An 11,875-nucleotide genomic window follows, 5' to 3' on the forward strand; every position below is an offset into this window, starting at 1 on the left:
CGGTGCCCGCTCGGGGCTCCAAGGGGGGGTCTCTGGGTTAGGGGGTGCAGGGGGTGGGCCTGGGGCAGGGTGGGGGTGCTGACCCCCCCTGACCCCCCGTGCCCCCCCAGTCGCGGGCGGGTGGGCGCCCTGGGGGTCCTGGAGCCCCTGCGGTGCCCCGTGCGGGGGGGGACAGCAGAGCCGCCGCCGCAGCTGCAGCGACCCCCCCCCAAAAAACGGGGGGCGGCCGTGCGAGGGAGGGGCCCTGCAGAGCCGGCCCTGCAACCTGCGGCCTTGTGGGGACCCCCCAGGTACGGGGGGGCACGGGGGGTGGGGGACACCCCTCCAACCTTCTGCTCCCCTCCCTAAATCCTCCCCGAGCCCACAAACCCCCCGTGCCCACCCCAGCCCCTCAAACCCCCTAAAATTCCCTAAATCCCCCCTAAAGTCCCCCGGACCCCCCATCCCTGCCCCCCATACCTGCCCCCATCCCTGCCCCCATCCCTGCCCCCCATCCCTGCCCCCCATCCCCGCCCCCATCCCTGCCCCCCCCACCTCCCCAAATTCCCCCCAGCCCCCCAAACCTCCCCCGAGCCCCCCTTTCCCCCTGACCCCCTCCTGTCTCCCCCAGCCTGCCCCCCCCAGATGCTGCTGGTGCCCCCGGGGGGGTGTGAGGATCTGGGGGTCCCCCCCTGCCCCCCCACCTGTGCGGACCTGAATGGGAACCTCTCGTGCCCGGGGGACTGCGAGGAAGGTCGGGGGAGCGGGGGGGAAGAGTTTGGGGGGCACGGGGGGGTCGTGGGGGGGTCCCGGAGGGTCTCGGGGGTGGCTTGGGTGGGGCTGGGGGGGATTTGGGGGCTGGGAGGGATTTGGGGGGGCTTGGGAACTTGGAGGGGAGCACGGAGCAGTCTGGGGGGGGTGTGGAGGGTTTAGGGGGCGCTGGGAGGGGCACAGGGGGTGAAGCCCCCCCTGAATCACCCCCACCCCCATCCCCAGGGTGCCGGTGCCGGCCCGGGCTGGTCCTGCAGGGGAGCGGCTGCATCGAGCCCGGGTACCCCAGAACCCCGCTGTACCCCCACCCCAAACCGCTCTGTACCCCCACCCCAAACCCCTCTGTACCCCAAAACCCCTCTGTACCCCCACCCCAAACCCCTCTGTACCCCAAAACCCCGCTGTACCCCCACCCCAAACCCCTCTGTACCCCAAATCCCGCTGTACCCCCCCCCAAACCCCACTGTACCCCAAATCCCGGTACTGGGCGCCCCCAGGAAAGGGTCCACCCCAAACACTGGGGGCCTCCTCGGGGGTCCCCAGGACCCCGGACTAACCCCCCCTTTTCCCTCCAGCGCCTGTGGGGTCCCTGCGGGGGTGTTGGGGGACCCCAGGAACCGGGGCCCCCCTGAATCCTGCGGGTGGTCGCGCTGGACCCCCTGGACCCGCTGTGACTGTGACACCGGGACCCGGCAGCGCTTCAGGTGAGGGGGGGGCCCACAGGGACCCATAACGGGGGGTTCTGACCCATAACGGGGGGTCCTGCCCCATAACGGGGGGTCCTGACCCATAACGGGGGGTCCTGCCCCATAACGGGGGGGTTCTGACCCATAACGGGGGTTCTGACCCATAACGGGGGGTCCTGACCCATAACGGGGGGTCCTGACCCATAACGGGGGTCCTGACCCATAACGGGGGGGTTCTGACCCATAACGGGGGTCCTGACCCATAACGAGGGTCCTGACCCATAACGGGGGGTCCTGCCCCATAACGGGGGTCCTGCCCCACTCCCCACAGATCCCCCACCAACCCCGCGGCCGCGCCGGGCGCTGCCCCCTGTTCCGGGCCCCCCCGAGAGGTTCGGGGCTGTGCCGAGCTCTGCGGACCCGGTACGTGCCAGGATCCCCCCGAGACCCCCCGAGCCGCGACCCCCGAGCGGCAGCGCGGCCCCTGGAGCGCCTCGTGTCCGTCTGTCTGTCTGTCCGCAGAGCCCGAGAGCGCGGGGACACCCGGGGCCACCGAGGAGCCCACCGAGGTGCCGGGGTCCCCAGGGTCACCGTGGGTCACAGAGCCCCCGGGAGTGCCGGTGTCACCGTGGGGCACAGAGCCCCCGGAGTCCCCGGTGTCACCGTGGGGCACAGACACCCCGCAGTCCCCGGTGTCGCCGTGGGTCACAGAGCCCCCGGAGTCCCCGGTGTCACCGTGGGGCACAGACACCCCGCAGTCCCCGGTGTCGCCGTGGGTCACAGAGCCCCCGGAGTCCCCGGTGTCACCGTGGGGCACAGAGCCCCCGGAGTCCCCGGTGTCGCCGTGGGTCACAGAGCCCCCGGAGTCCCCGGTGTCGCCGTGGGGCACAGAGTCCCCGGAGTCCCCGGTGTCGCCGGTCGCCGCCCGTGGCCGGTGGTCGCCGTGGGGGCCCTGGGGCGGCTGCAGTGCCCCGTGCGGGGGGGGCGAGCGCTGGAGGAGCCGGGGCTGCGGGACCCCCCCGTGCCCGGGGCCGGCACTGCAGAGCCAGAGCTGCCACAGCCACGTGTGTCGCGGTGAGTGCGACACGGGCATCGCGACACGGGCATCGCGACAGGGACACCCCGACAGGGACCCCGACACAGACCCCCACACTGCCGCCCCTCATCCCCGCCCCACACCCACCGGCGCTGGGCCGGGCGTTGTTGGGGGGCAGAGGCCGGGACCCCCAGGGGTGCTCAGGAGTGTTTTGGGGTGTTTGGGGGGGCAGATGCCGCTGTTTTGGGGCGGTTTTGGGTGTTTTGTGGTGAGAGGCTGGCTGCCCCCCAGGTATTGAGTGGGTTTTTTTTGGGGGGTGCAGAGGCCGGGTGCCCCCCAGTTACTGAGTGATTTTTTTTGGGGGGGGTGCAGAGGCCGGGTGCCCCCCCGGTATTGAGTGATTTATTTTTTGGGGGGGGGTGCAGAGGCCGGGTGCCCCCCCGGTATTGAGTGATTTATTTTTTGGGGGGGGGTGCAGAGGCCGGGTGCCCCCCCGGTATTGAGTGATTTATTTTTGGGGGGTACAGAGGCCGGGAGCCCCCAGGTACTGAGTGATTTATTTTTTGGGGGGTGCAGAGGCCGGGTGCCCCCCGGTATTGAGTGTTTTTTTTGGGGGGGGGTGCAGAGGCCGGGTGCCCCCCCGGCCGGACGTTCCGCGAGTGCGGGGGGGACTCCGGGTGTCCCCGGAGCTGCGCCCACCTTGGGGGGGCCGTGGGGTGCGCGGGGGGGTGTCAGGAGGGCTGTCACTGCCCCCCCGGCACCTTCCTGCACCGCCACACCTGCCTGCAGGTGAGACCCCCCCGCGGGTGCTGCCCCCAGACCCCGGGGTGGGAACTGTGGGGTTTGGGGCGGGGGCCGCAAATCCACGGGCGCCCCTCGGAGTGGTTGGGGGTCCCGGGGTGGGGGTTCCCGGTTTGTGGGGGTGTCCTGGAGGTGTGGGGGGTTCCCTGAGCCATGGGGGTTCCATGGATGGTCCCTGGGTCGGGGGTCCCTGGGTCGGGGGTCCCTGATTGTGGAGGGGTCACGGGGAGGGGTCCTCTGGTCTGCGAGTGACCCCTGGGGCAGTGGGGGGGTCCCCAAGGGCAGTGGGTGCCCCATGGGTGCCCCCAGGATGGTGGGTACCCCCGGAATAGTGGGGAGGGGGTTCATGGGGTCCCCTGTGTCTGTGCTTTGTGGCGGTTTGGGGTCTCTGGGTCTGGGGGTGCCCCCGGGCGCCCCCCACCCCCGGTTCAGCCCCAGCAGTGCCCCTGCTCGGTGCCGGCCGCGCTGCTGCGGGGGGGCACGCCCGGAGCCCCCCCCGAGACCACCCCCGGGACCACCCCCGGGACCACCCCCGGGACCACCCCCGGGACCACCCCCGGCACCACCGCCGGGACCACCCCCGGGACCACCCCCAGCCCGGAGCCCTCCGGGACCCGCCCCGGGGACCCCCCGATCCTGGAGCTGCCGCCGGGCGGGACCGTGCGCGTGGGGTGCGCCCGCTGGTGAGGAGGGGACACCCCTGGGGGGCTCCCCCACCACCCCGGGGTCCATCCCCACCCCTGTGCCCCCCACTGACCCCCCCCCTTTTCCCCAGCTCGTGCCTGTGGGGCAACCTGCGCTGCGCCCCCCCCGGGGGCTCCCCCTGCAACGAGACCCGCACGGAGAGCCCGCGGTGCCCGAGCCCCCCCTGCGCCGGTGGGTCCCGGCCCTGGGGGTCCCGGGGCCAGGATGGGGGTCCCGGGCCCCAGCCCTGCCCTCCATGGGGGTCCCGGGCCCAGGATGGGGGTCCCGGGCCGCAGCCCTGCCCTCTGTGGGGGTCCCGGGCCCAGGATGGGGGTCCCGGGGGTGTCACCGGTTCTCTCTCACCCCACAGAGGAGCCCGGTCCCACAGCGGATCTCAGCCCCACAGCGGATCTCAGCCCCCCATCGGATCTCAGCCCCACATGGGATCTCAGCCCCACATCCGATCTCAGCCCCACAGCGGATCTCAGCCCCCCATCGGATCTCAGCCCCACATCCGATCTCAGCCCCACATCCGATCTCAGCCCCACATCGGATCTCAGCCCCCCATCGGATCTCAGCCCCCCATCGGACCTCAGCCCCACATGGGATCTCAGCCCCACCGCCCCAGGTGAGGGTCCCCCCCCCCGTGCCGCCCACCCCACCCCGGGGGTCTCCCTCCCCCCGCCCCACTGACGAGTCCCTCCCGCAGGGGACGAGGAGGAGCTGGGGGTGTCCCCGGCAGTCCCGGCGGTGCCGTGGGGGCCGTGGGGGCCGTGGGGGCCCTGCAGCCGCACCTGCACCCACCCCGAGAGCCCCGCCAGCCGGAGCCGCCACCGGGACTGCGCGGGGGGAAACTGTGGGGCGGGGGGCAGCACCCAGAGCCGGGCCTGCAACCTGCCCCACTGCCTGGGTATGGGGTTATGGGGTTATGGGGGATCCTGCAACCTGCCCCACTGCCTGGGTATGGGGTTATGGGGTTATGGGGGATCCCTGAGCCTGCCCCACTGCCTGGGTATGGGGCTGTGGGGTTATGGGGTTATGGGGTTATGGGGGATCCCTGCAGCCTGCCCCACTGCCTGGGTATGGGGTTATAGGGCTGTGGGGGATCCCTGAACCTGCCCCACTGCCGGGGTATGGGGCTGTGGGGTTATGGGGGATCCCTGAACCTGCCCCACTGCCGGGGTATGGGGCTGTGGGGGATCCTGCAACCTGCCCCACTACCTGGGTATGGGGTTATGGGGCTGTGGGGTTATGGGGCTGTGGGGGATCCCTGAACCTGCCCCACTGCCTGGGTATGGGGCTGTGGGGCTGTGGGGTTATGGGGTTATGGGGTTTTGGGGGATCCCTGAACCCGCCCCACTGCCGGGGTATGGGGTTATGGGGTTATGGGGCTGTGGGGGATCCTGCAGCCTGCCCCACTGCCTGGGTATGGGGCTGTGGGGTTATGGGGGATCCCTGAACCTGCCCCACTGCCTGGGTATGGGGCTATGGGGTTATGGGGCTGGGGTCCCAGGGGTCCCGGCGGGTCTGGAGGGTCTTTGGGGTCCCTGCAGCCCGCCCCAGTGCCTGGGTATGGGGTTATGGGGTTATGGGGTTATGGGGTTATGGGGCTGGGGTCCCAGGGGTCCCGGCGGGTCTGGAGGGTCTTTGGGGTCCCTGCAGCCCGCCCCACTGCCGGGGCGCGGAGGTTTGGGGTCCCTGGGGGGGCGATGGGGCGGTGTGGGGGTCCCGCTGACTCCGGGGTCCCCCCGCAGCCCCCCCGTGCCTGACGCCCCCCTGCCCGTGCCGCTGGAGCCCCTGGGGGCGCTGGGGGTCCTGCTCGCGGCCCTGCGGGGGGGGGCAGCAGCGGCGGCTCCGCGCCTTCATCCCCCCCGGGCCCGGGGACCCCTGGTGCCCCCAAATCCTGGGGGGACACGAGCAGCGGCGGCCGTGCGGGGTGACGGCGTGTCGGGGTGCGGGGGGCTCCGGGGGGGGCTCCGGGGGGGGCTGGGGGCGGTACCGGGGGCTGGGGGCGGTACCGGGGGGCTGGGGGCGGTACCGGGGGTCTGGGGGCGGTGTCGGGGGGCTGGGGGGGTCGGGAGGGAATGGGGGGACACTGAGGGGGGCTGGGGGCGGTGTCGGGGGGCTGGGGGCGGTACCGAGGGGCTGGGGGCGGTATCGGGGGGCTGGGGGCGGTATGGGGGGGCTGGGGGCCGTGTCGGGGGGCTGGGGGCGGTACCGGGGGTCTGGGGGTGTCGGGGGGGGTCAGAGGGGGTTGGGGGCTGTGGTGGGATTGGGGGCTGGCGGGTGGGGGGCGTGGGGGGCTCTGGGGGCTCGGGGGGGGGATTTGGGGGCCATTGGGGTCTCAGGGTGGATCCGAGGGTTCCGGGGGTCACCCCCTGTCCCCCCCCCCCCAGTGAACGGCGCGTGGTCCCCGTGGGGTCCCTGGTCGCGCTGTGACGTCACGTGCGGGGGGGGCCGCTCCGTGCGCAGCCGCTCCTGCTCCAGACCCCCCCCAAAAAACGGGGGCAGCCCCTGCCCCGGGGGGGGGCACGAACTGCGGGTCTGCAACCCCCGGGCCTGCGGTACGGGCTGGAGGGGGCTGGGGGGGACTGGGGGGCACTGGGAGGGACTGGGGGGGACTGGGGGGAACAGGGGGGACTGGGGGGAGCTGGGGGGGACTGGGGGGGATAGGGGGGGACTGGGGGGAACTGGGGGTACTGGGGGGCACTGGGAAGGACAGGGAGGGACTGGGAGGGACTGGGAGGGACTGGGGGGACTGGGGGGGACAGGGGGGGACTGGGAGGCACTGGGAGGAACTGGGATGGACTGGAGGAGTCTGGGGGGGACTGGGAGGGACTGGGAGGGGATTGGGAGGGACTGGGAGGGACTGGGAGGGACTGGGGATCACCGAGAAGGACTGGGAGGGACTCGGGGAGTCTGGGGGACACTGGGGGGCACTGGGGGGGACTCGGGGAGTCTGGGGGGCACTGGGGGGGACTCGGGGAGTCTGGGGGTCCGGCGGGGTCACCGAGGGGCTCCGGTCGAGGCGCTGGAGAGCAGCGGCGGGGGGAGCTGCGGGAGGAGCTGCGGGAGGCTGGGGGGCGCTGGGGGGGGCTCGGTGGGGTCCCTGGGGATATCGGGGTGCTGACGGTGCCCCCCCAGGCCCGCGGTGCCCCCCCGGGCAGACCCTGTCCCCCTGTGCCAGCCACTGCCCGCGGAGCTGCCGGGACCTGCAGGAGGGGGTGTCCTGTGCGGGGGGGGCCCCGTGCGAGCCCGGCTGCCGCTGCCCTCCCGGTGAGACCCCCGCCCCCCCGCGCCCCCCGGGGCACCCCCCGGCCTCCATCCCCCCCCTGAGCCCTGTCCCCCCCCCCAGGGACCCTGGAGCAGGACGGGGGCTGCGTCCCCCCCGCGCTGTGCGAGTGCCTGGACTCGGGGGGGGCACCTCTGGGTGCCGGGGGGGGGGCGCGCACCCCCGGGGCTGCCACAACTGCTCCTGCGCGGGGGGGCGGCTGCGCTGCGTGCCCGGGGGGTGTCCCCCCCCCACCTCCACCCCCGGGACCCCCCCCGGGACCCCCGCCTGCAGCTGGAGCCGCTGGAGCCGGTGGGGAGCCTGCAGTGTCACCTGCGGGGGGGGGCGGCAGGAGCGGTACAGGTGAGGGGGACACGGGGGGACGGGGGGGTCTTTGGGGACACGTGACAGCCTTGGGGGGACACTGAGGGGACACAGAACTGGGGAGGGGTCTGTTGGGGGGGTCACGGCACGGGGGGGCACAGGGCAGCTGTGGGGGGGACACGGAACTCACGGGGGGTGACACGGTACCGGGGGGGCTGCGGGGACACCGCCGTGCCCCGTGTGACCCCCCCGCCCCCCAGGACTCCCATCCCCGCCGAGGGCGCGGGGGGACCCTGCGGGGCCCCCCAGGAGCAGGTTCGGGGGTGCGAGGAGACGCCGTGCCCCCCTCTGTGCCCCTGGGCGGGGGGCGAGCGGGGGCTGGGCGAGCGCTGGAGCCCCGGCCCGTGCCGGGAATGGTGAGTCGGGGGGCTGGGGGGGCTGGGGGGGCTGGGGGAGGCCTGCGGGACCCCCGCCCACCGCGTGTGTGTCCCCCCCGCAGCACCTGCACCCCCGAGGGACCCGAGTGCCGGGACACCCCCTGTGCGGCCGGTACGGGGGTCTGGGGGGGATTGGGGGGTCTTGGCAAGGGCAGGGGGGGCTCACAAGGTTTGGGGGGTCCTGGATGGCCCTGGGGGTCTGGAGAATTCGGGGGGATGGTGGGGGGGTCCTGAGGGTCCCGGTGCCCCCCCAGAGCCGTGCGACTGGAGCCCCTGGGGGCCGTGGGGACCCTGCGGAGACCCCTGTGTGGGGGGGTCCCGCCTGCGCCACCGGCACCCCCTGAACCCCGAGACCCCCGGGCGGGCGTGTGCGGGGGTCCGGACCGAGAGCGAGAGCTGCAGCTCCAGCGGCTGCCCAGGTAACCCCCGGGGGACCCCCCTGCTCCATCGGGACCCGTCCTGCTCCCTCAGAACCCCTCCCTGCCCCCCCGGGACCCCTCCTGCCCCCTCGGGACCCCTCCCTGCTCCCTCGGGACCCCTCCTGCCCCCCTGGGACCCCTCCCTGCTCCATCGGGACCCCTCCTGCTCCCCCGGGACCCCTCCCTGCCCCCCCGGGACCCTCCCTGCTCCATCGGGACCCCTCCTGCTCCCCCGGGACCCCTCCTGCCCCCCTGGGACCCCTCCCTGCTCCATCGGGACCCCTCCTGCTCCCCCGGGACCCCTCCCTGCCCCCCCGGGACCCCTCCTGCTCCATCGGGACCCCTCCCCGCTCCCCCGGCACCCCTCCCCGCTCCCCCGGGACCCTCCCTGCCCCCTCAGGACCCCTCCCCGCTCCCGCTGAGGGGGTCCCGTGTCCCCCCAGATCCCGGCTGCGGCGGGGGGGGCCGGACCCGCAGTCCCTGCGCCGGGCGCTGCCCCCGGACCTGCTCCGACACCTGGGCCCAGGTGCTGTGTGTGCAGGGACCCTGCGAGCCAGGTAGGGCCGGGACTGCCCCCCGCGGGTGTCCCCCGTGTCCCCCCACACCCACGGTGTCCCCGTGCCCGCAGGGTGCCGCTGTCCCCCCGGGCAGCTGCTGCAGGACGGGCGCTGTGTCCCCCTGAGCCGCTGCCGCTGCGGGACCCCCGGCGGCGACAACCGAGAGCTGTCCCCGGGGGCCGGGACACAGATCGGGTGTCACAACTGGTGGGTGGCACCGCGGAGGGGACACGGGGGAGGGCACGGCTGGGGGGGACACGGTGGTGGCAGCGGGACGGGCACGGGAAGGGCGGCACGGGCACGGTGACAGCGGGCCGGGCACGGTGACAGTGCCACACAGCAGAGCCCCACGTGCCGTGACGGTGACACGCGTGTCCCCACCGTGCAGCACCTGCGAGAACGGGACCTGGAGCTGCCCAGGGCTGGCGTGTCCCTCCCCGGGGCCCGCGACTCCCGCGATCCCCACGTCCCCCTCGTCCTCACTGTCCCCTCTGTCCCCTCTGTCCCCCGTGTCACCCCTCTCTCCCGAGCCCCCCCCGTCCCCCGCCGTGTCCCCCTGGTCCCCCTGGTCCCGCTGCTCCCGCAGCTGCGGCGGCGGGACGCGGAGGCGGCACCGGCAGTGCCCGGAGAGCCCCGGGCCGGGGTCGCGGTGCGGGGACAGCCCCGGGGAGGAGACGGAGCCGTGTAACCGCCAGGAGTGCCCCGGTGAGAGCCCGGGACACCGCGGGGAGGGAGGGAGGGACGGAGGGACACTGAGGGGTGAGCGGTGAGAAGGAGAGATGGAGGGAACGGGGGAGGGAACGGGGACGGAGGGACGGGAGAGCGGGAGAAGGGGGACGGAGGGATGGAGGGAGCGAGGGAAGGACGGGATGGAGGCTGATGGAGCGGGGAGGGCCGGGGCAGGGGAGGGAGGAGGGGCCGGGGGTCAGGGCGGTGTGGGTGAAATCCGCGATGCAATTCCCGGTGTAATTCCCGGTGCAATTCCCGGTGCAATTCCCGGTGTAATTCCCGGTGCCGTTCCCGGTGCCGTTCCCGGTGTAATTAATTTCCGGTGCCGTTCCCGGTGCCGTTCCCGGTGGCCCCAGGCTGCCCCCCGGGCGAGGTGTGGCTGGACCCCGGCCCCACCTGCGAGCGCAGCTGCCAGGACCTGGCGGAGCCCCCCGGGACTTGCGGGGGGACCCCCGTGACCCTCGGAACCTCCGGATCCCTCGCGACCCCCGGGACCCCCGGAACTCCGGACACCTCCAGCACCCCCGCGACCCCCACGACCCTCGGGACCCCCTGGGCCCCCCCGCGCTGCGCCTGCGCCCCCGGCCGGTACCGGAACGGCTCCGGGCAGTGCGTGAGCGCGGGGAGCTGCGGGTGCCGGCACCGCGGGGCGCTGCGGGCGGTGAGCGGGGTGGGGGTCCCCGATTCCCTGTACGGGGGTCTCTGATCCCCTGTTTGGGGGTCCCCGATCCCCTGTTTGGGGGTCTCTGAGCCCCTGTTTGGGGGTCCCTGGCCAATATCTGGGGTCCCGGTCCCGCTCCAGGCCGGCAGCGAGTGGCAGGAGCAGTGCGGGACCTGTCGCTGCTCCGAGGGACGCGTCACCTGCGCCACCTCCTGCCCCGCGCTCACCTGCCCGGAGGTGAGGGAGGGGCTCCGGGGGGGGCGCGGGGGGTCCCCGCGGGCAGGGGCTGAGCCTGGGGGGTCCCCGCAGGGCACGGAACCGGTGCGGGAGCCCGGGAGCTGCTGCCCCGTGTGCCGGGACGAGTGGCCAGGTGAGACCCGCACCCTGGGGCCCTGGGGAGGGGCGGCCCCGCAGACCCCCCCGCTCACTCCGGGCCCCCCACCCCGTGCAGAGGAGCCCCCCGGGCCGTGCCGGCTCCTCACGGCGCTCCGGACCATCGCCAAGGGCGCGTGTGTGCTGCGGGGTGTCCGTGTCACCTACTGCGCGGGGGCGTGCCGCTCCCGCACCGCCGTCAGCGCCCAGGTACGGGGGGGAGGGGGCCGGGGGACCCCAGACCCGCTCCGGAGGGGGTGTCCCCTGTCCCCTGACCCCGCTGTCCCCAGGAGCCGTACGTGCGGTCGCTGTGCGAGTGCTGCAGTTACCGGCTGGACCCCGCCCGGCCCGTGCGGGCGCTGCTGCTGCCCTGCCCCCGCGGCCGCCCCCGGCCCGCGCTGCTGCCCCGCATCGCCGAGTGCCGCTGCGAGCCCTGCCGGGGTGCGGGGGGACCGGGGGGACAGGGGGGACAGGGGGGCACAGGGGGGGACCGGGGGCACCGGGGGGACACACGGAGCTCTGCGGGATGCAGGGCGGGGGTCCCGGGCGGTGTCGCGGTGCGGGAGGGGTCCCGTGGGTGTCGGGGGGCTGCAGAGCGCTTGGGGAGCACCCGGGGGTGGCACCCCGAACTTCCAGGGGTGACACCCCGAACGTCCTGTCACGCAGGCGGGGACCTCACCCGGCGCTGAGGAGCCCCCCGGACGCGACCCCTGCCCCCCCGACAGCGTCGGCATCGAGGAGTTTCCTGTCGATACCAATAAACGACCAATAATCGATGGAGTTCGAGAATCGATAATTAATCACTGACCGATAACCCTAGGCGGGTGGTGCTGTGATAATTGGGGGACTCCGGGGGGGACACTGGGATGAACTGGGGGACTCGAGGGGGCACTGGGATGAACTGGGGGACTCGGGGGAGCACTGGGATGAACTGGGGGACTCGGGGGGGGGGGGCACTGGGATGAACTGAGGGACTCGGGGGGGCACTGGGGGCACTGGGATGAACTGGGGGACTCGGGGGGGCACTGGGGGCACTGGGATGAACTGGGAGACCCCGGGGCGGCGGTGGCTGCAGTTCCCTCCACCACCACACGAGGGCGCCCCACAGAGAGGGGGCGGGTCCGGCCCCCTCCGGGACGGGGGGACAG

The 11,875-nt window shown here is 74.1% G+C and overlaps 1 protein-coding gene across 1 annotated transcript in view; it reads left to right on the forward strand.

The window, feature by feature from the left end:
* LOC117000410 (SCO-spondin-like) overlaps positions 1-11,534 on the forward strand; it is a 30,497-nt gene extending 18,963 nt beyond the window's left edge. Inside the window, 28 exon segments of the mRNA XM_033068016.1 lie at positions 111-290; positions 611-733; positions 976-1,030; positions 1,326-1,454; positions 1,768-1,859; positions 1,959-2,366; positions 3,098-3,261; positions 3,706-3,956; positions 4,049-4,149; positions 4,328-4,585; positions 4,667-4,867; positions 5,712-5,909; positions 6,354-6,521; positions 7,102-7,233; positions 7,313-7,377; positions 7,380-7,591; positions 7,813-7,968; positions 8,052-8,101; positions 8,244-8,408; positions 8,852-8,965; positions 9,037-9,172; positions 9,354-9,670; positions 10,051-10,355; positions 10,497-10,592; positions 10,665-10,725; positions 10,807-10,937; positions 11,018-11,284; positions 11,394-11,534. Of these exon segments, the coding sequence (XP_032923907.1) occupies positions 111-290; positions 611-733; positions 976-1,030; positions 1,326-1,454; positions 1,768-1,859; positions 1,959-2,366; positions 3,098-3,261; positions 3,706-3,956; positions 4,049-4,149; positions 4,328-4,585; positions 4,667-4,867; positions 5,712-5,909; positions 6,354-6,521; positions 7,102-7,233; positions 7,313-7,377; positions 7,380-7,591; positions 7,813-7,968; positions 8,052-8,101; positions 8,244-8,408; positions 8,852-8,965; positions 9,037-9,172; positions 9,354-9,670; positions 10,051-10,355; positions 10,497-10,592; positions 10,665-10,725; positions 10,807-10,937; positions 11,018-11,284; positions 11,394-11,534 (4,676 nt within the window).
* Positions 11,535-11,875: the final 341 nt, after the last annotated feature.

Source organism: Catharus ustulatus, chromosome 1, assembly GCF_009819885.2.
Source record: "Catharus ustulatus isolate bCatUst1 chromosome 1, bCatUst1.pri.v2, whole genome shotgun sequence".
Classification (NCBI taxonomy): domain Eukaryota; kingdom Metazoa; phylum Chordata; class Aves; order Passeriformes; family Turdidae; genus Catharus; species Catharus ustulatus.